The sequence below is a fragment of the Rhinopithecus roxellana genome, chromosome 1 (assembly GCF_007565055.1).
Source record: "Rhinopithecus roxellana isolate Shanxi Qingling chromosome 1, ASM756505v1, whole genome shotgun sequence".
NCBI lineage: Eukaryota > Metazoa > Chordata > Mammalia > Primates > Cercopithecidae > Rhinopithecus > Rhinopithecus roxellana.
The window spans coordinates 108,142,728-108,162,963 of record NC_044549.1 but is presented as its reverse complement, the minus strand read 5'-3'; the positions used below and the strand labels follow the sequence as shown (position 1 = coordinate 108,162,963).

Sequence of the window (20,236 nt, the reverse complement as noted above, 5' to 3'; positions counted from 1 at the left end):
AATTCAACCACACAAAAGAATCTAGACCTACCTTATCCAACACAATGGTTGAGACAATAATCACATGGGGCAATTAAGTCCTTGAAATGAGGCTAAGCCAAATTGAGGTGTGCTATAAGTATACACTACCACCAAATTCTGAAGATTTAGTTTTTTGCAAAAAGCACATCACATCAAGCCTGTAATCCCAGCACTTTGGGAGGCCGAGGCGGGCGGATCACAAGGTCAGGAGATCGAGACCATCCTGGCTAACACAGTGAAACCCCGTCTCTACTAAAAAGTACAAAAAACTAGCCGGGCGAGGTGGCGGGTGCCTGTAGTCCCAGCTACTTGGGAGGCTGAGGCAGGAGAATGGCGTGAACCCGGGAGGTGGAGCTTGCAGTGAGCTGAGATCCAGCCACTGCACTCCAGCTTGGGTGACAGAGCGAGACTCCGTCTCAAAAAAAAAAAAAAAAAGCACATCACATTAATACTTTTTATATTTTAGATATACTGGGTTAAATACAAATGTATTAAAATTAGCTTAATGTTTCTTTTTACTTAAGAGTATGACTACTAGAAAACTTAAAATTACCTTTGTGTCTCACTTTATCAATCCATTTATTGAACAGCAATAATATAAAGTTAGTGTAATTACGATATTGATTGTGAACATCTTTTTATGTTGAAAGTGTTGCATTAGGAGAAATATATCACCTATTAAAATACTAGAATAATTAACTATCAAAGGTGTATTATTAAATCCAAGTGCAAAACTCCATATACTATCTTTTATTAAAGACAGGTACACTACTGTATCAAACACTGAACCTCTACTGAGCAAAAAACTAACCTGCTCATTCTGAATGACTTGGCAAATACAGGGTTTACAAAATACATGTGCACAATGTGTTATCACAGGAACTGTTAAAGAATCCAGGCAAATTGCACATTCTTCATCTGAACCTGAGCTCAGAATTAATTTCATCTTCCTTATTAACTTCTTTCTCAGTTCTTCAGGTGTATCATTTCCTAGAGAAAAGGCTGAAAAATTAATTTCAGAGCAAGGTTTGTAATATGACAAGTTAATCTATCTCATATAAGGAAAAGTTTCGACTGCCAGTAGGGAAAGTCTCTCATCATTTTCTGTCACAGGCAAAAAGCATAATTTAAATTGGAAATTTAAGAAACATTCAGAAGCCAAAATAGTAGCCAACGCACGTAATATACCTCATAGAGAAGCATCATTATAACATGATAGTGACATACCAGCACACAATAAAAGGCAGATCCAATATGAATCTTTCATCAAAGGGTATCTATCACTGGAATTCCTGGAAAGACCTCATTATAATTCCATTTCACTGGCAAAAAAAAATTATTGAATATATTCCTAGCTGAGTCTCACACTAAAAGCAATCTCCATTTGACAGAACAAAATAACTAAATGTATGCCGCATAAAAAAAATTGATCATTCTTATCTAAGTATCTCTGACAAATACAATGATATGAAGCAAACAAATTTACCTACCTGAGGGGCCACTGGAAGACACTGCATTTGTAAGAAGGTAAGTATGGCAACAAATTTGCCGCAATCTAAGCAAAAGACCCAGGACATCTGCATAATGTGCCAAGACAGTCCCTTCATTAAAATACCTAGAGATTAAAATGTCAAATATTACTAAGTCCGCTAAACAATAACTTCCTATTCTAAAACAGCAGAGTAAAATGGTATTGTTCTTTTCTTCTCTAGAAATGACTCCAAAACAAGAATGAAAAATAGAAAAGCAAACTCTAATAAAATCAGGAGAGATCTTTAACAATAAGGCACAATATATGAGAAATACTTGCAATTGCAGTATAAGTCAGATAGGAAGATGCTGAGAGAGATGACTGCAGATCTCAAACAGAGCTGCCAAAACATAATTCTTTAAAATGGATGGCATGCCCTGAGGGGAAAATCAATACCTCTCATGTGCAGAAACAGGAACAGGGTGCATGCTTGGTGACTTGAGCTTCCCTGGAGAAATTTTTATCAAAAAAGAGGGAAAGTAAACTGAATACAGAAACATACAGATGCACTGAGCTTTTCAAAAAAAGACTATGGGCACAGCACTCTACACTCCAAGCACCCCTAAAGTTTCTGATCTCTGTTTATGTGTACTAATAAAACCTTAAGTAACTCAACATGTAACCCTGACTCTTAAGTAAATTGAGTTATTTTCTGCTGGTCTGGGACATGATTATGACCTTTCCCTTTACGTACATCTAGACTAGCAAGCAGCTAGTCCAAGAAGAACTCAAGATATTAAAATATAAGTAATAATCAGCAGAGAGCAAAGGTAGGGAACACATGGCAGTGAAAGAAAACTCAGCAGAAAAATGTTGCCACAGAGCAAATAAAAATTATGACCAAGGATACTGTCACAATTTAAAACCACTCAATAAAACAATTCCTCCCAAAAAAAGGGAAAAAGAGCTTTGAAAAAATATGGCAAGAGAACATAAGGAGCTGAAAAATGAGCTGGTATGGCTCAAGAAAGTGAAAGAAAACAGTGAATCATCAGAGAAATGAAAGTCACACTGAAACCAATATAAGCCAATATAAAAAAAGACTAGTCACTGATAAAAACATAGAAAAAAGGATGTAGGAAACAGGATTGAGAAAATCAAGATTAAACACAAAAATGTAAAATATCAGAAATAAAATGATACCTATGGAACGCAGATAAAAGACATCTAACATACACAGAGAGAAATAAAATAAAGGAGCAGAAAACGATATTTAAAGAAAGCTTTCCAGGAAAGAGAAGAGGGGAAAAGCCTGGAATCTAAAGATTTAAATAGTATCACATGTCCCAGGGAAAGTCAACAGAGAAGTTGCTGAACTTTAGATGAAAAAAAAAACAAACCAGGCTTCCCCACAGAAACATTCTATACAAAATACAGTGTCGTACAATGACAATGTAGATTCTTAAGGAAATGGGAGATCCAAAAATTATATAACCAGACCATCTGATATTTAAGTATTTTAAGGCAACAGAAGAAATACAGCCTAACGACTAGGAGTACAAATTTTTAGAGCTAGCTGGTCATGAATTAAAAACTTCCCTGTGCCAATTTAATCATGTAACCTTGGACAGGTTGCTTAACCTATGTCTCGAGCTTCCTCAGTCGTAATAGTGGCACTGTAAAAGTACCTATCTCATACAACTACTGTTATTTAATTTAACACATGTGAAGTATTTAAAATAGTGCCTGGACTATATTAAGTGCTATACACGAATCTGCTGCTAGTATTAGTACTGTTAGTATTATGGCAACAAACACTTCTGAATATTCAAGAATGCAAGGAATAGGCAAAATAATACAAAGATTAAACTTCCAAGCTCCAAACCCAACTGCCAGAGTTTAAATATCAGTCCTGTCATTCACTAGCTGTGTGACAACAGTATAAGTCACCTAAACTGCTCTATGCCTCAGTTTCCTCATTTATAAGATGTGGATAATAATTATACTGACCTAACAGGATTGCTGTGAATACATTTAAAGCACTTAGATCAATGTATAACACCTAGTGAGTGCTAAATAAATGTTAGTAAATATATAGCCTATTAAAAAGAGTACTTTAAAAATAACATTTTCTGAGAACAGTTTCAATAAAGTTAAAGTTTTTCAACTTTTTCAAATAGAATAACCTTTACTAACACTAATTATTCCCTGGCACAGTCATAACTTACCCATACTCAGCATTTCAGTTTAAGAGATCTCTTTTGAGTGCCTACCATGTGCTAATTATTAGAAGATTCCTTCTATTTCACCAGCCATTGCTGTCTTCATAGTTAGATCTCTTTGACTTTACTCACTCCCTTGGTGATCTCATGGCTTTAATTACCATCCACACATAGGTGACTTTGAACTCGACTCTCCTATCCAACTAATTATTTGACATCTCTGATTGGAAACTTCATGGGCATCCTATGATCAATGTGTCCAAACTGAGCTTCTGATCTTAGCTTAAAAAAACCTCTGCTCTTCCCATAGACCTGTCTTGGTAAACGGCAATTCCATCCCTTCAGTTATTCAGGTAAAAAGGCTTGAAGTTATCTTTGATTCCTCTCTTTCACATGCCATTAACATATCAACCAGCAAGTTCTGTTGGTTCTACGTTCACAATTTAACAGAATCTAATCATTTCTCACTCCCTTTATTACTACTATGGTAAAAACCACCATCATCTCTTACTTTGACTGCCACTGGTCTCCCTACTTCTGACCTTATTCCTATTCAAATAACCTAAATCTGAACACAGCAGCCAGAGTGATCTTTTAAAAATATAAATCAGATTATGTCACTCTCCTGGCTCAAAACCCTTTAAGGTTTCCTGTCATAAAAAGTAACAGCCAAAGTCCTCAATATATGCATTACATATCCCCATTCCAATATATCTCTGATATCATGACTATTTTCTCTCTTGTTCATACTATTCAGCCACACTTGCTTCTTTGTTATTCTTCAAGCTCATCAGGCATGCTCCCAACTGGGAGCATTTACACTTGCTCTTCCTTCTGGCTGAAACACCCCTTAATCCCAATTTCCTTTAGATCTTTACCTATTTATCATCTTCTCAGTGAGGTCTTTCTTAATACCCTGCTAAAACAGCTTTGGCATTCTCCATCCCCTTCCGTTGCTTTATTCCTTAAAACTTAATCATGTTTTTAAATTATCTGTTTCTTCCTATTAAAATATAAATTCCTTGAGTGCAGGGATTTTTGTCTGTTTTATTCTGCTGTATCCCAATGTGTACAAGTGCCTGGCACACAGTGGGCACTTAATAAATTTTTGTTGAAAAAATGAATATGAAAAGAAGATTTTGAACTCAGAAATCTCCTGCTTAGAACAATTTTTCCCACTCTCTCTAATTCCTACCAAACCTGCTTTGTACCTACCTCACTGAAGTTTTTATGTTTTGAAGATTCCCCTTTCACAGTCCTGTTCTGCTTTCACTTGTCTCTTATTCATTCTGTTCCTATGGGCATTCACATTAAACCTGATCTTGCTTAGACTAGAATTTCATACCTTCTACCAATCCTTAATCTTCTTGTTAAACCTGTTTCATCAGTCCCTATTCCCAGATTTCCATAGGATGTTGGAAACAGAAGCAAGCAAAATCTTCTGGCTAGCAATTGAGAACTTGTCATTTAATGTAAGCTTTAAATTGTTTCCTAACTCTTATTAAGAAATTACTTACCTGGTGAATTATACTATTATTTCATTCACCTTAACTATTAATTTGTAAAAAACACTGTAATTCATAGAAGCAAATTATCTTTCAGTATACTTCAAACTATTGCTAACACATCTAAATAATGTCATTCAGTGAATGGGAAACAAAGTAAACAAAAACTAATTTTTAACATGGCTTTCTTTCTCCATACCTTCCAATAGTGGCTCTGCCTTCATTTTTCACAGACTGATAAATCTTTCTCTCTTCATCTGAAAGTGTAATGTGTTGAATAAATACTTTACGTTCTGGTAACTCCAAAACAGGTTTTCCTTTAATTTTGCTTGTCTTTGTTCTTCTAAGTGTAATATTTTTAATTAGGGACTGTAAACGCCTAATAAGAATAAAACAAATAATTATGTACCTTTTAATTTCTATATAAATTGATCCAAGAAGAACAAAACATAACATTTTAATTTGTTACTGTTTTACAGTTTCTGTAGAAGTGTTTTTAAAATCCCCTATTTGGGGTTTTAACCAATCTGATAATCACAGAAGTATACTACAAAAATAAAGTTATTAAAATAAATGTATGGAAATTTACCCTCAATACTTATCATAGTTTAATCTTTCTATATCCTGTCCTTGTTTTCTTAAGCTCTGCTCGTCATTTTTGTTCCAATCATTAACTCTTTTACTTTTCAACTGTCCTGTCAACTCCATCACCAAACAGTAAACACTCAGATTCTAAGTATCTATTAAGTGCAAGGCACTGAATTAAATGTTGTAAGAATACAAATATGGGTAAGATACTACCTTCTGTAATGTGAAAATCAAAAGTATATAAATAAGTAATTGTATAAAATAATGAGTGCCTCCACAATAAAAAGATAATATGGTAATTCAGAACACACAAAAATCCTTTACAGGTTCCACAATCTTTACATTTCCTTCTCAGTACTGGAAAAAAAAGAGACGTATCAATTCTTGTTTTTTCCCAAAATTGAAATATAAATACAATTTCCTGGAGTTTAAATAGTTGGTTTTGAGGAATCAAGTGGATAGTACTGCCAACTAGGTTAGTGGTTCCTGAAGCTTTTTCACTATAACTTACAGTAAGAAACACATTTTATTCTATCTAGCAAAAATATACAAACACATACAAAACAAATATTTCACAAAATAATACCTACTATGTAGCATGCACTCTGATATTTACTAATCTCTTCTCTATTTCATTGTCTTTTTAAATGCTGGCTACCACCTTTATAATGATTTTATGTCCCACTAACGAATCTCAAATATTCAGTCTATAAACCGGCGCTTTAGTCAAAAAGTTGAACCATATTAGTCTACATCTTGCAAAATGGCTATTACTGAATTTTAATTTACATTCTCAACTTTTGTCTGTCTCCATCTCCACCAGAAACAACCACATAAAACTTTCCTACACAACTTTTGCTGAGGTCACGGGACATCGCATCATTCACTATATAGAGCTATATAAGGCCAGGTGCGGAAGCTCATGCCTGCAATCCCAGCACTTTGGGAGGTTGAGGCAGAAGGATCACCTGAGGTCAGAAGTTTGAGACCAGCCTGGCCAACATGGCGAAACCCCGTCTCTACTAAAAATACAAAAATTAGCGGGGCGTGCTGTTGCACACCTGTAATCCCAGCTACCTGGGAGGCTGAGACAGGAGAATCACTTGAACCCAGGAGGCAGAGGTTGTAGTGAGCCAAGATTGCGCCACTGCCCTCCAGCCTGGATTACAGAGCAAGACTCCATCTCAAAACAAAACAAAGCAAAACAAAAAAACAACAAATAAATAAAGCTATATAAGATATGAAAACTTAATGCACATTAGAGCCTCAAAGGATATACAATGTTTCCTGCTAAATCTGTTAATGGTGGTTTTGGGGCTTTGGGGCTTAGCAACACACAAAAAACACAAAGTTATGTCTTTCCTTTCAGTGTAGCCAAAACAGGTGAAGGGTAGTTACTGACTATTAGAAATCTTTGTCTTTCCAAACAAGCATCACTAGGTTCTGAAAGACAAAGGCATTAAGCCATAAACACTTTTTAGAAGGAAAAGTTAAGAGTCAAGTTAAAATAGTAAAGAAAGTGCCAACTGGTTCAAGCTACTAACAGTTATTTGTAACTAGTATTAATCATTGTCTGAAATTACTTACCTAAGTCCTCCTTCATCTCCCATCGTGACAGGACGCTGTATTGTTCTATGCCACCATTCTCTATCAATAAATGGTTTAAGTTTTAAAAAGGAAAGAAGAGACCACAAGTCCTTTAGAGAATTCTGGATTGGAGTCCCTAGAAATAACAGGAAACTGTTGTAACTCTTTAACCAGAGTATCCAATAAGAATATCTATTCGGCCCAATCAGAGAAGACAACAATTGAAAATGAGCACTCTGTACCAGGCCCATCATTATCAATTAAATTAAACTAACAAGTGCTGACTATAATCCTTTATTAAATATATACACATCTCAAGATACAGTTGTGCTCTAATTTTTAGCTCTCACATGCCACACTAGCCAAGAAAAAGACTGTGGAAAATACTTTCTCCTTATCAAGTACATCTGCTTATTTGGTTTTTAAAGCAGCAGCACTAGCAAGAAGGAAAAAGCAACTAGTTTAAGTTTACATTCTTTTCCTTACCTTCCAGTAAAGGTATTGTGAATGGCAAACAGGTTTGAGGATGGGAAACAAAAATCAGGATTATGACTGGATGACTAGAGTGTCTACTCTATTTCCAAGGTTCAAAAATAAGTCTAGTGACTGTTCCATAAATTATCAGCAAGTCAAATGTTGTTATATCATGGGCAATTATGAAAAACAACTCAAAACATTTGATTAAATTATTTCTAGGATTAATTTTGGGGCAGACTTTACACCCACTTGAAGTTTACTAAGTTACTTTACTAACTCACATAACGATACATTTTAGAGATTTAAGGTTTTAATAAGTTTAATGCTATGATTACCTGTCAAAACCCATCTTCTTTCTGATTCTAAGTCAAGTACAGCTTTTGTCTGCTGAGCATTTGGATTTCGTATGGCATGTCCTTCATCCAGGATCACTCTTAGCCACCTTATGCTATGTAATGGACTATCCCCTTTAGTCTGAAATAAATGTTTTATATGAATTAAAAAACACAGGAAAGTAAAATAGTACTTAATATGATTTGCTAACTAGTTGCTATCATTATTTAATATCAGATTTACTTTGTGCTAGGTACTGCTTTAAGCACAATAATTATTGAATACTCACAAGTTTATAAAATAAGTACTTATTAGCACACCTAATTTTACAGTAGATGAGAAAACTGAAGCACAAACTGCTAAGTATGTTACCCAAAGCACTATAGGTAATAAATGGCAGAACTAGCATTCAAACCCAAGCAGTCTAGCTCTCTGCTGAGTCACTGGTCAATACACTGAACTGTTCTACCTCAGATTAAAACATAGCAATGATATAGAAAATGGCAGTTGTAAGAATTACTTGAATTCAACAACATTACTTTCTTTTATATAAAAGGTAATATTTTTACCAGAAGACTGAAATTTTGATAGCATGGTATTTTTCAAAAAATTTTAACTTTTGAACAATTGGAATTATAAAGGTAAATATCAATTAGACTAATTGGAAAACTTATGAACTGTAACTACAAAAAAAGCATACCTTCAAACTGAGATATTAATCAAATCATTGTGATAGGAAATAATTTTCCAGAATATTAAAAAAGAAAATAGAATTCATTTACAAATTCCTTTATATACTTACAATCCAAATTTAAAATCTTAACTTAAAATGTTCTAAATGAAAAATATTCCTGTCTGGGTGTGGTGGCACACGTCTGTAATCCCAGCACTTTGGGAGGCCAAGGTGGGTGGATCACCTGAGGTCAGGAGTTCGAGACTAGCCTGACCAATATGGTGAAACCTCATCTCTACTAAATAAAAAAAAATTAGCTGAGTGTGAAGGCGCATGCCTGTAATCCCAGCTACTTGGGAGGCTAAGGGAGGAGAATCACCTGAAAGCAGGAGGCAGAGGTTGCAGTGAGCTGAGATTGTGCCATTGCATTCCACCCTGGGCAACAACAGCAAAACTTCATTGAGAGGGAGGGGGAGAGGAGGAGAGGAGAAAAGAAAAATATTCCTAAATTAGCATCTAAATAAGATGCAACCCCCCTTTAATGCAAAAAGTAAAAAAAAAAAAAAAAAAAAAAAAAAAAAAAAACAAGCAAAAAAAAAACCATTCATTTTCTATATATTATTAAGTATTTAAAAAGAAAAAAAGTATAAAACCTGAATTTTGGAACACTCTAAAAACCTGTGGCATATTTCTTACATTCAATCTTTAAAAGATCTCTTAAGTATCAGCAATACTTACTCCATAGTCATGAGTTAAAATATTATATGTAGTCAAAACAATATCCTGTTTTGAAAGTAAGGCCGGTTCTCTAATACGATCAGGACCATAATAAACATAAAAATTCAACTGTACATCTGATTTTATATGTTGTCCAAACTGGTCCTAAAGAAAAATTAGGAATATTTTTAACAATGAGCAGATTAGTGTCAGACTTAATATATGTATAAAAAAGTAACTGCCCTGGCAGTAGTGTGACAAATCCAACTACTAAAATTGTATGAAATCAAGTTTCCTGCAGTCTAGACCAAAATAATAACAATAAGAAAAATGACACACACACAGTAATAGTAACGCATTATTTAAAATTGATTTGGCCCTACCAATCAGCAACTGATTCATTTTTAGGAGGAAAATCCAAAGTTCTTTAAAACAATAATGAGTTTTATAAAAATATTTTAATTAGAAGGCTCTTTAATGCTGTATTAGTTAGCAGATTTAATAACATAAAAATTAAACAGTAAAAGAACCACCACCAACATTTCAAGGATGCGGGCAGAGATTCAAGCACTGTAGCCACTTTCTTTCATTCATTTATTAACTGGCCTACTACTTGCCAGGTATCAACTATGACAGTGATGTAACTAAAAACGAAGAACAAATAATCATCACTGACTTTCTTGAGGACATGATCAGTTTTAAAAACTTATTATTATTTTTTAATCATGAAAACACCAGACCTAGAAGATTTTCAGCAGAAAAAACCAGCCTGATTAAGTTGAAAAGAGAAGATACCAGGGAGACACAGCACGGAAACTATGAGGGGAGAGATGATGAAGCCCTAAACCGGCACGGTAGAAGTAGGAATAGGGTGGAAAGGACAGGTGTGAAATAAAGAAACTAAGGCAAGACTGATAGGACTTGGGGACTAATTAAATATGAAATATGAATAATAATAATAAGATTAAGATGTTCTGATACTTCAATGACTACCTAGAATTGTGTGATTAAAATATAAGGAAGTTTAAAAAAAAAAAAAAAAAGGAAAAAGTGGGCATCCAAGTAAGAAAAAGACGAATATTTTAAACCTTTATCATTTTTGGTCACTATAGAATACCTGATTGAAGAAGTATACTAGGAAAACATAAATAATTACCTGTAGGTAAAAGTGAGAGGTATAGTATGAATTTTAAAGTTTTAACAGCAGACAGTATTTACAGCTGTAAGAATGAATGAAATTTCCTAAAGAGAGCATGTACAGTGAGCAAACGTTAGGGACAGAGTCTACAGAATACCAATATGTAAGGAGAAGACTGTGCCACTGCACTCCAGCCTGGGTGATGGAACAAGATTCTTTCTTTAAAAAAGGCCAGGCGCAGTGGCTCACACCTGTAATGCCAACACTTTGGGAGGCCGAGGCGGGGGGAACGAGGTTAGGAGTTCAAGACCAGCCTGATCAACATGGTGAAACCCTGTCTCTACTAAAAATACAAAAATTAGCCGGGCGTGGTGGCACGTGCCTGTAATCCCAGCTGCTCAAGAGGCTGAGGCAGTAGAATCACTTGAATCTGGGGGCTGGAGGTTGCAGTGAGCTGAGATGCGCCATTGCACTCTGGCCTGGGTGACAGAGCAAGACTCTGTCTCAAAAAACAGAACAAAACAAAACAGAACAAAACAAAACAAAACAAAACAAAACAAAACAAAACAAAACAAAACAAAAAAATCCAGCAAAGAAAAAAAGGAAAGCACATGTGTCAGACTTTTGGTACTTTTTGAATCTTGATGACTAAATGGAGATCTAATCAACATTTTTTAAAATACTCTTTTAAAAAAACTCCATATTATATGGAAATACAGAAAAGGCAGATTTAATAGGAACCAGAACAAAGAGAAACAGTTAAGTCAGGACAACAAACATAAAGGTTAAAGGCCTGGGATCCAAAGAATATAAAAGTTTCAAGAAAAAAAAACAAGGTGAACTTTTAATTTGTCATCTATCTTCATTCCCGTTCTTTACAAGAAGGTTTAGAGATAGCTTACAAAATAAGACGTAACAAAAACAGTAATAAATGAGTAACATATTCAAGGCAGAGGAAAAGGGTAGCTCATTGGACATGGCAAATTGAAGTCTGAAGATCTCTGCAAAGGGAGTTTTTGTAGGGAGTGGAAGCAAAAACCAGACTACCAAGGACTGAAGAAAGTATTAAACATGAAATAATAAAGGCAAAAATGCAGAGAGGATAAAACATGAAAAAGTAAAGCTGAAAACGCGAAGAATTTCTTAAATAAATTTGGTAAAGAAGAAAAGGAGATTAGAATCCAGCATAACAAAGAATCCAATATGAGAAAACTGAATCAGTGGATGGCCTTGAAATGGGACAGTGCATGTTTATAAAGGGATTACACTTGGAATAGAAGAAAATCAGCTTTTCTGGAGAATGAAGGGAGAGAACTACAGTTACTCCATTTCTAGACAGTGTTAGACTCTTCTATCGATGTATGTATATATCATCCTCTCAACAGAAAATGAAATAGGTGTTATTTCATGAGATTACTTGCCTAAATACCTAGAACAAATATGTGGTTGAAATAGGATTGGTACCCAGCTTCTACTCCTTTACCTGGATTATTTGAAGACAAAAAAGGGAATATAAGTCAGTTCTAGCCTGCTCTGCAGAATGCTAGATCCTTTACTTGAGAGCCAGGAAGAGAGTATCTTGTTGAGACTGTGAAATTTTAATTACTGATCACTGAGATCATTTGGATATTCGTCCCCTCCAAATCTCATGTTGAAATGTAATCTACAGTGCTGGAGGTGGGGCCTGGAGGTGGGAGGTGTATGGATCATAGGGGCGGATCCCTCCTGAGTGGCTTAGTGTTAACCCCTTGGCGATGAGTGAGTTCTCACTCTAAGTTCACGCGCGATCTGGTTGTTTCTAAGTTTGTAGCACCTCTCCACTCTCTCTTGCTCCCACTCTGGCAATGTGATGCTGGATCCCCATCACCTTCTGCCAAGAGTGTAAGCTTCCTGAGGTTGTGTAAGCTTCCTGAGGCCTCACCAGAAGCAGATGCCAGCACCATACTTCCTGTAAAGCCTGCAGTATCATGAGCCAGTTAAACCTCTTAAATTATCCAGCCTGTTATTTCTTTATAGCAATGCAAGAATGGACTAACACAACCATGAATCCCTATATGCCAAACCACCCTTCATTCCTTTAAATTCAGTGTGCATGATCTCACCTGGCAAGATTTTGCCACAGTTTCCTTTCTGAACTTTACATTACCTGAACTTTTCTAAATATAAAATTATAATTAAATACTGATTGCTCATTTTAAAAATACATCTCTATACCCCAAGCCCTAAAATAATAGCAGTTATATTGTTTATACCTCCAATAATACTCTAAACCTTATCCCAAAACTGCCATTCAAATACCCATGAACTATCCCTCCCATAACAAACAACAAATTAAAGAAAGAACAGTTTTGTTGGAATAAAAAAATAACAACAGACCATTAACATTCATTCTTCCGGTCCTTAGAGGAAAAATGATACACTAATCAGGACAAGGTGGATTTATTTCTTTTAAAATAAATAAACCAAAAACTTATATAAAAAAAGATAATTCATGTCATGGAAAAAAAGACTATATAAAGCCAAGAAGAGGTCACTAAATTTGACAATTAGACTATCACAAGTAGTCTTTTCCAATGCAATTTAGAGAACTAATGGTAGAAGCCAGATTACAATGAATTAAGGAATTAGTAAGTAAAAGCACAAAGTAGAAATTAACCCCCAAGAGTATGACAGTGAAGGAAAGCAGAAGAGCAGCAACTTAAAGATGCATATCAAGAGAATGCATTTTAAAATGAAAAATACCTGAGTATCCATCAGGAAAGAGCCAGTGGGAAGAGACCAAATAAACAAGGGAAAAAAGAACGGATAAGCAAATGTGGGAAAGGAGAGAATCCAATGTAGAGGTTAAATACTGGTCTTAAAGAGTACGATCTCTTCCTCCTCTAAGAAGAATGGCGAGGAGAGATAAACAGATAACTTGGAAGTGGCAAGAGTGGTGAGTGGTCCTTATATTCACAGGGATTCCAAGAGAGTCATTATTTCACTATAACCAGAAGTTTGAAGCTCAAACTACGAAGAAAACATATCCAGGCTGCAAATAAACAATTAATGAAAAGGTTCCATTCCAATGTCAATGTTTCAGAACAGAAAAGCAATCTGGAAAAAAAAAAAATTCTGGTGGGTAATCTTAAAAGGACAGGCTCTAGATTCAAAATGTTGGAAACTATATCCAAGATCCATCATTTATTAGCTGGATGACCTTAGGCAAGTTACTTAACCTCTCTGTGTTTCAATGTGGGCACCTGGAAAATCAGGATAATAGTTATGAGAATTAAATGAGAAAAATCCTTAAAAAGAGGTTAAGGACAAACCAAATAAATATGAGTTGACTAACTGTTGTTATTGTTATAAAAGTCAGTTACTGTTGGTAGAGCTCTTAGAAAAGAGACTTCCAAGAGTCAATTTGTAAATGTAGAGGAGTCAAACTATACATCTTTCCCACTTTGGGGGACAAAAATAGCAAAGGCAGAAATACAAACAAAATCTTAAGTTAGCAATTGATTATGTTCCTTTACCTTCTCTACCATGTATCTTTAAAGAAAAATTTCTTCAATTCAGCAAACATAATCCAATTCATCTGACGAGTATTTGAACTTAGATATGAACTGATGACCAAGTATATTTTCCCCAATTAATGACTCTTTAACAGAATACTTTTTACCTTATAGATAAAATACAAATTATGCTACATTTTTAAAGGGCTTAAAGACTTACAATCCAGTTGCTTAACACAGAAAGCGGACAGATGATCAGTGTTGTTCTTGGTCTCTCCTCAACATCAGTTTTCTTTGACCCCTCCACTGCACAAGCTCCTAAAAAAAAGAACCATTGATAGAACCTTTAGCTGTTTTTCTGATATATGTCAATAAGGAGATGGCAATAATGTGCCTCCATGAAAAGATAAATTAGGAACAATTAAAATGAAGCAGATGGACTTTCAACAGGGAATAAATTTTACCTTGTCACTTAAAAAACTAAAAATCCACATAGTGATTATGAGAAGAACCAAAGGACGGTGATAGAGTAGGTCACAAGGAGAAAGTCTCTAATATTTTCTGACACAGTCATTCATTAAGACGAATATTTGTGTTATGCAGTTTTCTGAATTTGTGTTATATTTAATTTGGTAGCCAACCAAGATGGCCCCCAATGATCTCTACTTCCTGATATTCACAATCTTGTGTAATCTCCTCCCACACGCCACCAGGACTGATCTGTGTGACCAACAGAATATAGCAGAGAAGATAGTATGTCACTTCTGAGATAGGTTATAAAAGAAGAAGCTTCCGTATTGGGTGTGTGAGCTCACTCTCATATTCATTCTCTTCCTCCAATCTTTTACTCTGGTGGAGCCAGCTGCCACACCGTGAGGCCACTCAGGCAGCTTATGGAAGGATGCACGTAGTGAGGATCCGAAGACTACAGTTAGCCAGCAAGTAATGAGATCTGCTGACAACTATGTGAGTGAACTTGGAAATGGATCCCCCCTAAGTCGAACGTTCAGATGATGGCAGCCCTTGAAGAAGAGTTTGACTGCAAACTTGTGAGGCACCATAAGCCATTAAACCATCCAGCTATGCCACTCCGATTCCTAGCCCTGTCAAAATGTGAGATAATAAATGTCTGATTTTAAATGGTTAAGTTTTAGGATAATTTGTTACACAGTAATCGGAACTAATATATTTACAACAAAAATTCTTAATACTTTTCTGTGGAGCATGTTTAAAAATAGTAATAATAAAGTGTTTTTACAAATTCTTGAAATAAAATTCTAGAGCTGGTATCCCTTACCAATGGAGTATCTTTCAGTAAACTTAAAATGCAAATTTCTGAGTTTTCAAAAAATTGTATTTCCACACTAATTTCAAAATTAAAATGGAAGGTGAGCAAAGTTTAATACTGTATCTATGTATCATTCACAACTTGCTTTTTTCTCTCAGTGCTGTCTACAGTAGTCCCTCCTTATCCACAGGCAAGGTATGTTCCAAGACCCTCAATAGATGCTAAAAACCATAAATAGTATCAAACCCTATATATAATGTTTTTTCCCTATATATACCTACGATAAAGTTTAATTTATAAAGTAGGTGCAGTAAGAGATTAGTAACAACAACAAAGAATAAAATAGAACAATTATAACAATATAGAGTTGACCCTTAAACAATGTAAGTTTGAACTATGTGATGCACTTACATGCAAATTTTTGTTAACCAAACGTGGATTAAAAATACAATATGGGCTGGGTGCTGTGGCTCACGCCTGTAATTCCAGCACTTTGGGAGGCCGAGGCGGGTGGATCATGAGGTCAAGAGATCAAGACCATCCTGGCTAACATGGTGAAACCCATCTCTACTAAAAATACACAAAATTAGCTGGGCATGGTGGTAGGCACCTGTAGTCCCAGCTGCTTGGGAGGCTGAGGCAGGAGAACTGCTTGAACCCAGGAGGTGGAGGAGCGCCACTGCACTCCAGCCTGGGCAACAGAGTGAGACTCTGTCTCAAAAAAAAAAACAACCACCACAACAGTATTTGCTGATTGCAAAACTCATGTATATAGAAGGCTATGTTTTGATATATACCTGCTGTCCTGCAGGGCAGACTGTGGGACTTGAGTATGCGCACATTTTGGTATACACAGGGGGTCCTGGAACCAACCCGACATATACTGCAGGATGACTTTACTGTAGTAAAACTTATGCAAATGTGGTCTCTCTCTGTCTCTCAAAATATCTTATTGTATATAATATTTCAGAACTGAAACTGTAGCATGTGAAACTGCAGATAAATAACAACTGTGTTTGGGATTTATACTTACTAGTATTTGTAGCTCTAGTGTATTCATTTTAACCAATGCATAGCATTGGACTGCATAAGCAGATTACAATTTATTTCGCATTCCCCTACAGGACAACACGTACATTATTTCTTATTCCATTAAAATAATGCTACAATGAAAACCATTTTTTCATGTCTCCTTATTTATATCTACAGAGTTACAGGTGGTCTACATTCAGCTTCATTATATTTTTGTACAGTTGCTCTCCTTGGTAATTGGCACTCCCATCAACAATGCATGAATTCCTGTTGCTGCGCAACTTTGTCAATACTTCGCACTGTGAGATTTTTTAATGTCTGAAAATATGATGGGTAAGAGCATCCCCCTATTCCTTTATGTTTTTGAGACACGGTCTTGCTCTGTCACCCAGGCTGGAATGCAGTGGCGCTATTACGGCTCACTGCAGCCTCGACCACCCAGGCTCGAGTAGCTGGAACTACAGGCGTATGCTACCGTGTCTGGCTAATTTTGTGTATTTATTTTTATAAATGGAATTTTGCCATGTTGCCCACCCTGGTCTTGAACTCATGGGCCTCGGCCTCCCAAAGGGCTGCAATTTCAGGCATGAGCCACCATGCCTGCCCCTACTATTCCTTTAATTTGTATCTCCCCAATAATTCTTAATCAGCATATCTTTTCCAATGTTAGCTGGTTATTTGGGTTTTCTTTCTATGGACTCCACAGGTATATCCTTTGACTATTCTCCTATTGGGTGGTCTTTTTCCTATCGTTTGGGAAGTTCTTACATAGTCTAGAATTGAATCCTTTGTCAGTTACACTTAATACACATTATCTTCTTCAGTTTTATCATTTTTTACTTTTGCTTATGGCACGTTTTGATGCATGGAAATTTAAAATGTAGTGGCATTTAATCAATCTTTTCCTTATGACCTTTTGTGCCTTACTAAAGAGATCACTATCTACCACAAGGACAATAAGGATTATGGCTTCTTTTTCCATTCATAGAATTTTGTTTCTATTCTGCTTCTCTTTCAAAGGTATGCTTAGTTTGGTTAAAACCAAAATGACATACAGCTGTGACTTTTAAAATTTTCTCTCTTGTATCACAGCTATGCATCTGCAACTGAAAGCAGTTTCCAATGTGTAGTTTAATTCTATCTCAATTGAAATTTCCACATTTCTTTAAATTTCTAAAATTCCACCCAGCATGCCTATATTTTCTATTTCTAATGATCTGATTCTTGGACCAAAAGTCGGCTCCTTCTCATGAGTCTGTTAGCTCAAATATCATCTTCTTAAACAAGCCCCTTCAAGTCAATCTTTACTTCATTATCCTCCTTTATTTTCTTCACATTACTTCTCATTATTTAAAATTATGTTGACTTGCTTATTGTATGTTTCTCTCATCATTAGATTACATGGTCTATGAAAACAGTGTGCTATATCCCCAACATGTAAAATAAATGGAGACCAAGGGACAGAGATATAATTTGTACCAAATCTCCTCAACCTTAGTTAAATATCTTCCCATCTCAAATATTTAGTCTCTTAAGCAGTGTTGTTTTCCTATGAATTACAAAATATAAAATCATAACAAAGATCACTAACATTTTAAAATGAAAAGCAAATTCTAATACCAAAAATTAAACCTTTAACTTAATCCAAATTAAATTAAGCTTTAAAGCAGCCACAAATTGCTTTGTGCCTTCACTAGAAGAAATATCTCTGCTATTCAGGAGTAAGGGCCCCCCATCACATTTTGGCCCTAACTAAAACAAATACAATAGGAAAATGCACCAAAAGGGAAACAAATTATGATGTAGTTTTGTTTTTTTAATGGGATATATACTTTAAAAAATAGTCTCGGCCGGGTGCGGTGGCTCAAGCCTGTAATCCCAGCACTTTGGGAGGCCGAGACGGAGGGATCACGAGGTCAGGAGATCGAGACCATCCTGGCTAACACGGTGAAACCCCGTCTCTACTAAAAAATACAAAAAAATAGCCGGGCAAGGTGGCGGGCGCCTGTAGTCCCAGCTACTCGGGAGGGTGAGGCAGGAGAATGGCGTGAACCCGTAAGGCGGAGCTTGCAGTGAGCCGAGATCGCGCCACTGTACTCCAGCCTGGGTGACAGAGCGAGACTCCGTCTCAAAAAAAAAAAAAAAAAAAGTCTCTATTTTCTAAACTTCTTGTAATATGGCTTAATAACTTAAAATTTTAAGTTTTTTCATTCAAAAACAGAAAACAAAAAACTAGAAAACCAGGATATTTACTGACCCTTTTTCAACATTTTCTTTTTTGTTGTAGGAACAGATGAAGTTAATGCACATGCAAATGCCACATCTTCTATAACCTTAGAAGATCCTGCTGATAAAACAACAAAGAATCTTAAAATTTTTTCAAATTATCTCCTGTGCTAGAGAGTACAGGTACTTTCTAAGGGTAGGAAATAGAATACCTTTTTCACACTCTTATTTTAAGAGCTTATATTATTAAGCTAAAATATTTGGTAACCAAAATTACCACCTCCGACATTAAGCATATCTTTTCAACTGAGAGAAACGATGTAGTCATTCATGGTAAGACTTGAGGAGAAATGAAAGTAGGAGCAGTTGGCCGGGCGCGGCGGCTCATGCCTGTAATCCCAGCACTTTGGGAGGCCGAGGCAGGTGGATCACGAGATCCTGGCTAACACGGTGAAACCCCGTCTCTAATAAAAATACAAAAATATTAGCCGGACGTAGTAGTGGGCGCCTGTAGGACCAACTACTCGGAAGGCTGAGGCAGGAGAATGGTGTGAACCCAGGAGGCCGAGCTCCCAGTGAGCCAAGATTGGGCCACTGTACTCCAGCCTGGGCAACAGAGCGAGACACCGCCTCAAAAAAAAAAAAAAAAAAAAGTAGGAGCAGTCATATGCAAAGTGATTCAGTTCTCAGGTAGAAGAAGAATTTTTCAAGGAAACAAATAGTTTGATTCCTAATGATAAGGCTGCCAAATTTTCAGATCAGTCAAGATGATCAGTTATTTTCCAAACTGCAATACAATTTCTCAACAGAAATATAGTATGATCTGAATTACAGGAAAATAGAGCATATTTTAAAGAAAAAGAAAAAATATTATTTTCACATCTGTATAATAATGTAAACTAACAATAATAGTATTGCCAGGAAGACATTCTCAGCCTAATTTTGTAATTACTATTCATACTACACACATAGGTTTTACTGAAGTCATTTTATAGGTAGTAGAAAATTGTTTTAAGGATAGTTTAAATATTATTATACTGTAGATTTTAATTTGCAACTATTCATTCACTTTTCCTCCTTTACAAAATTAATTTAACACCCATGGTAAGCTCCACGGAGAGTTCAAATGTAAACATCAGCCAAGTTTAAGAGCCATTATTAAAACATTCCAACCTAGCGAGATACAAATCAATGGAGTTGTACTTTAATAATCTTGAAGTCTAGATTATAGGTATATAGTATACACATACCTTTCGCCCTGCCTTTAGTTTCGGACTGTACATTTTTCAGTTTGCCTAAAAATAAAACAAAAATAAACATTAAAATGTGCAAAATAGGACATTAGAATAGGACACATTATCAAATCAAATCTATTACATGTTACCTTTCATTTTCTGTGGCAATTCACTTGTTTCAATTTCCTCTGAATCACTGCTTTCTATGTACTGGACAGCAGTTTTTCTT

General features: G+C 35.7%; 1 protein-coding gene across 6 annotated transcripts in view; it reads right to left on the bottom strand.

Moving 5' to 3' along the window:
- The window catches only part of HLTF (helicase like transcription factor), a 57,115-nt gene that overhangs the window by 9,237 nt on the left and 27,642 nt on the right, over window positions 1-20,236 (bottom strand). For 2 of the 6 annotated variants that reach the window (XM_030929028.1, XM_030929033.1), the window contains exons 11-20: window positions 20,157-20,236; window positions 20,023-20,067; window positions 18,804-18,893; window positions 14,447-14,544; window positions 9,616-9,759; window positions 8,207-8,345; window positions 7,395-7,530; window positions 5,419-5,598; window positions 1,512-1,636; window positions 833-1,023 (exon numbers count right to left, since the gene is read on the bottom strand). In XM_030929028.1, coding sequence (XP_030784888.1) covers window positions 833-1,023; window positions 1,512-1,636; window positions 5,419-5,598; window positions 7,395-7,530; window positions 8,207-8,345; window positions 9,616-9,759; window positions 14,447-14,544; window positions 18,804-18,893; window positions 20,023-20,067; window positions 20,157-20,236 — 1,228 coding nt within the window. The remainder of the gene's footprint in view (window positions 1-832; window positions 1,024-1,511; window positions 1,637-5,418; window positions 5,599-7,394; window positions 7,531-8,206; window positions 8,346-9,615; window positions 9,760-14,446; window positions 14,545-18,803; window positions 18,894-20,022; window positions 20,068-20,156) is intronic. The other 4 variants (XM_010375062.2, XM_010375063.2, XM_030929036.1 and 1 more) reach the window with 3 other exon arrangements.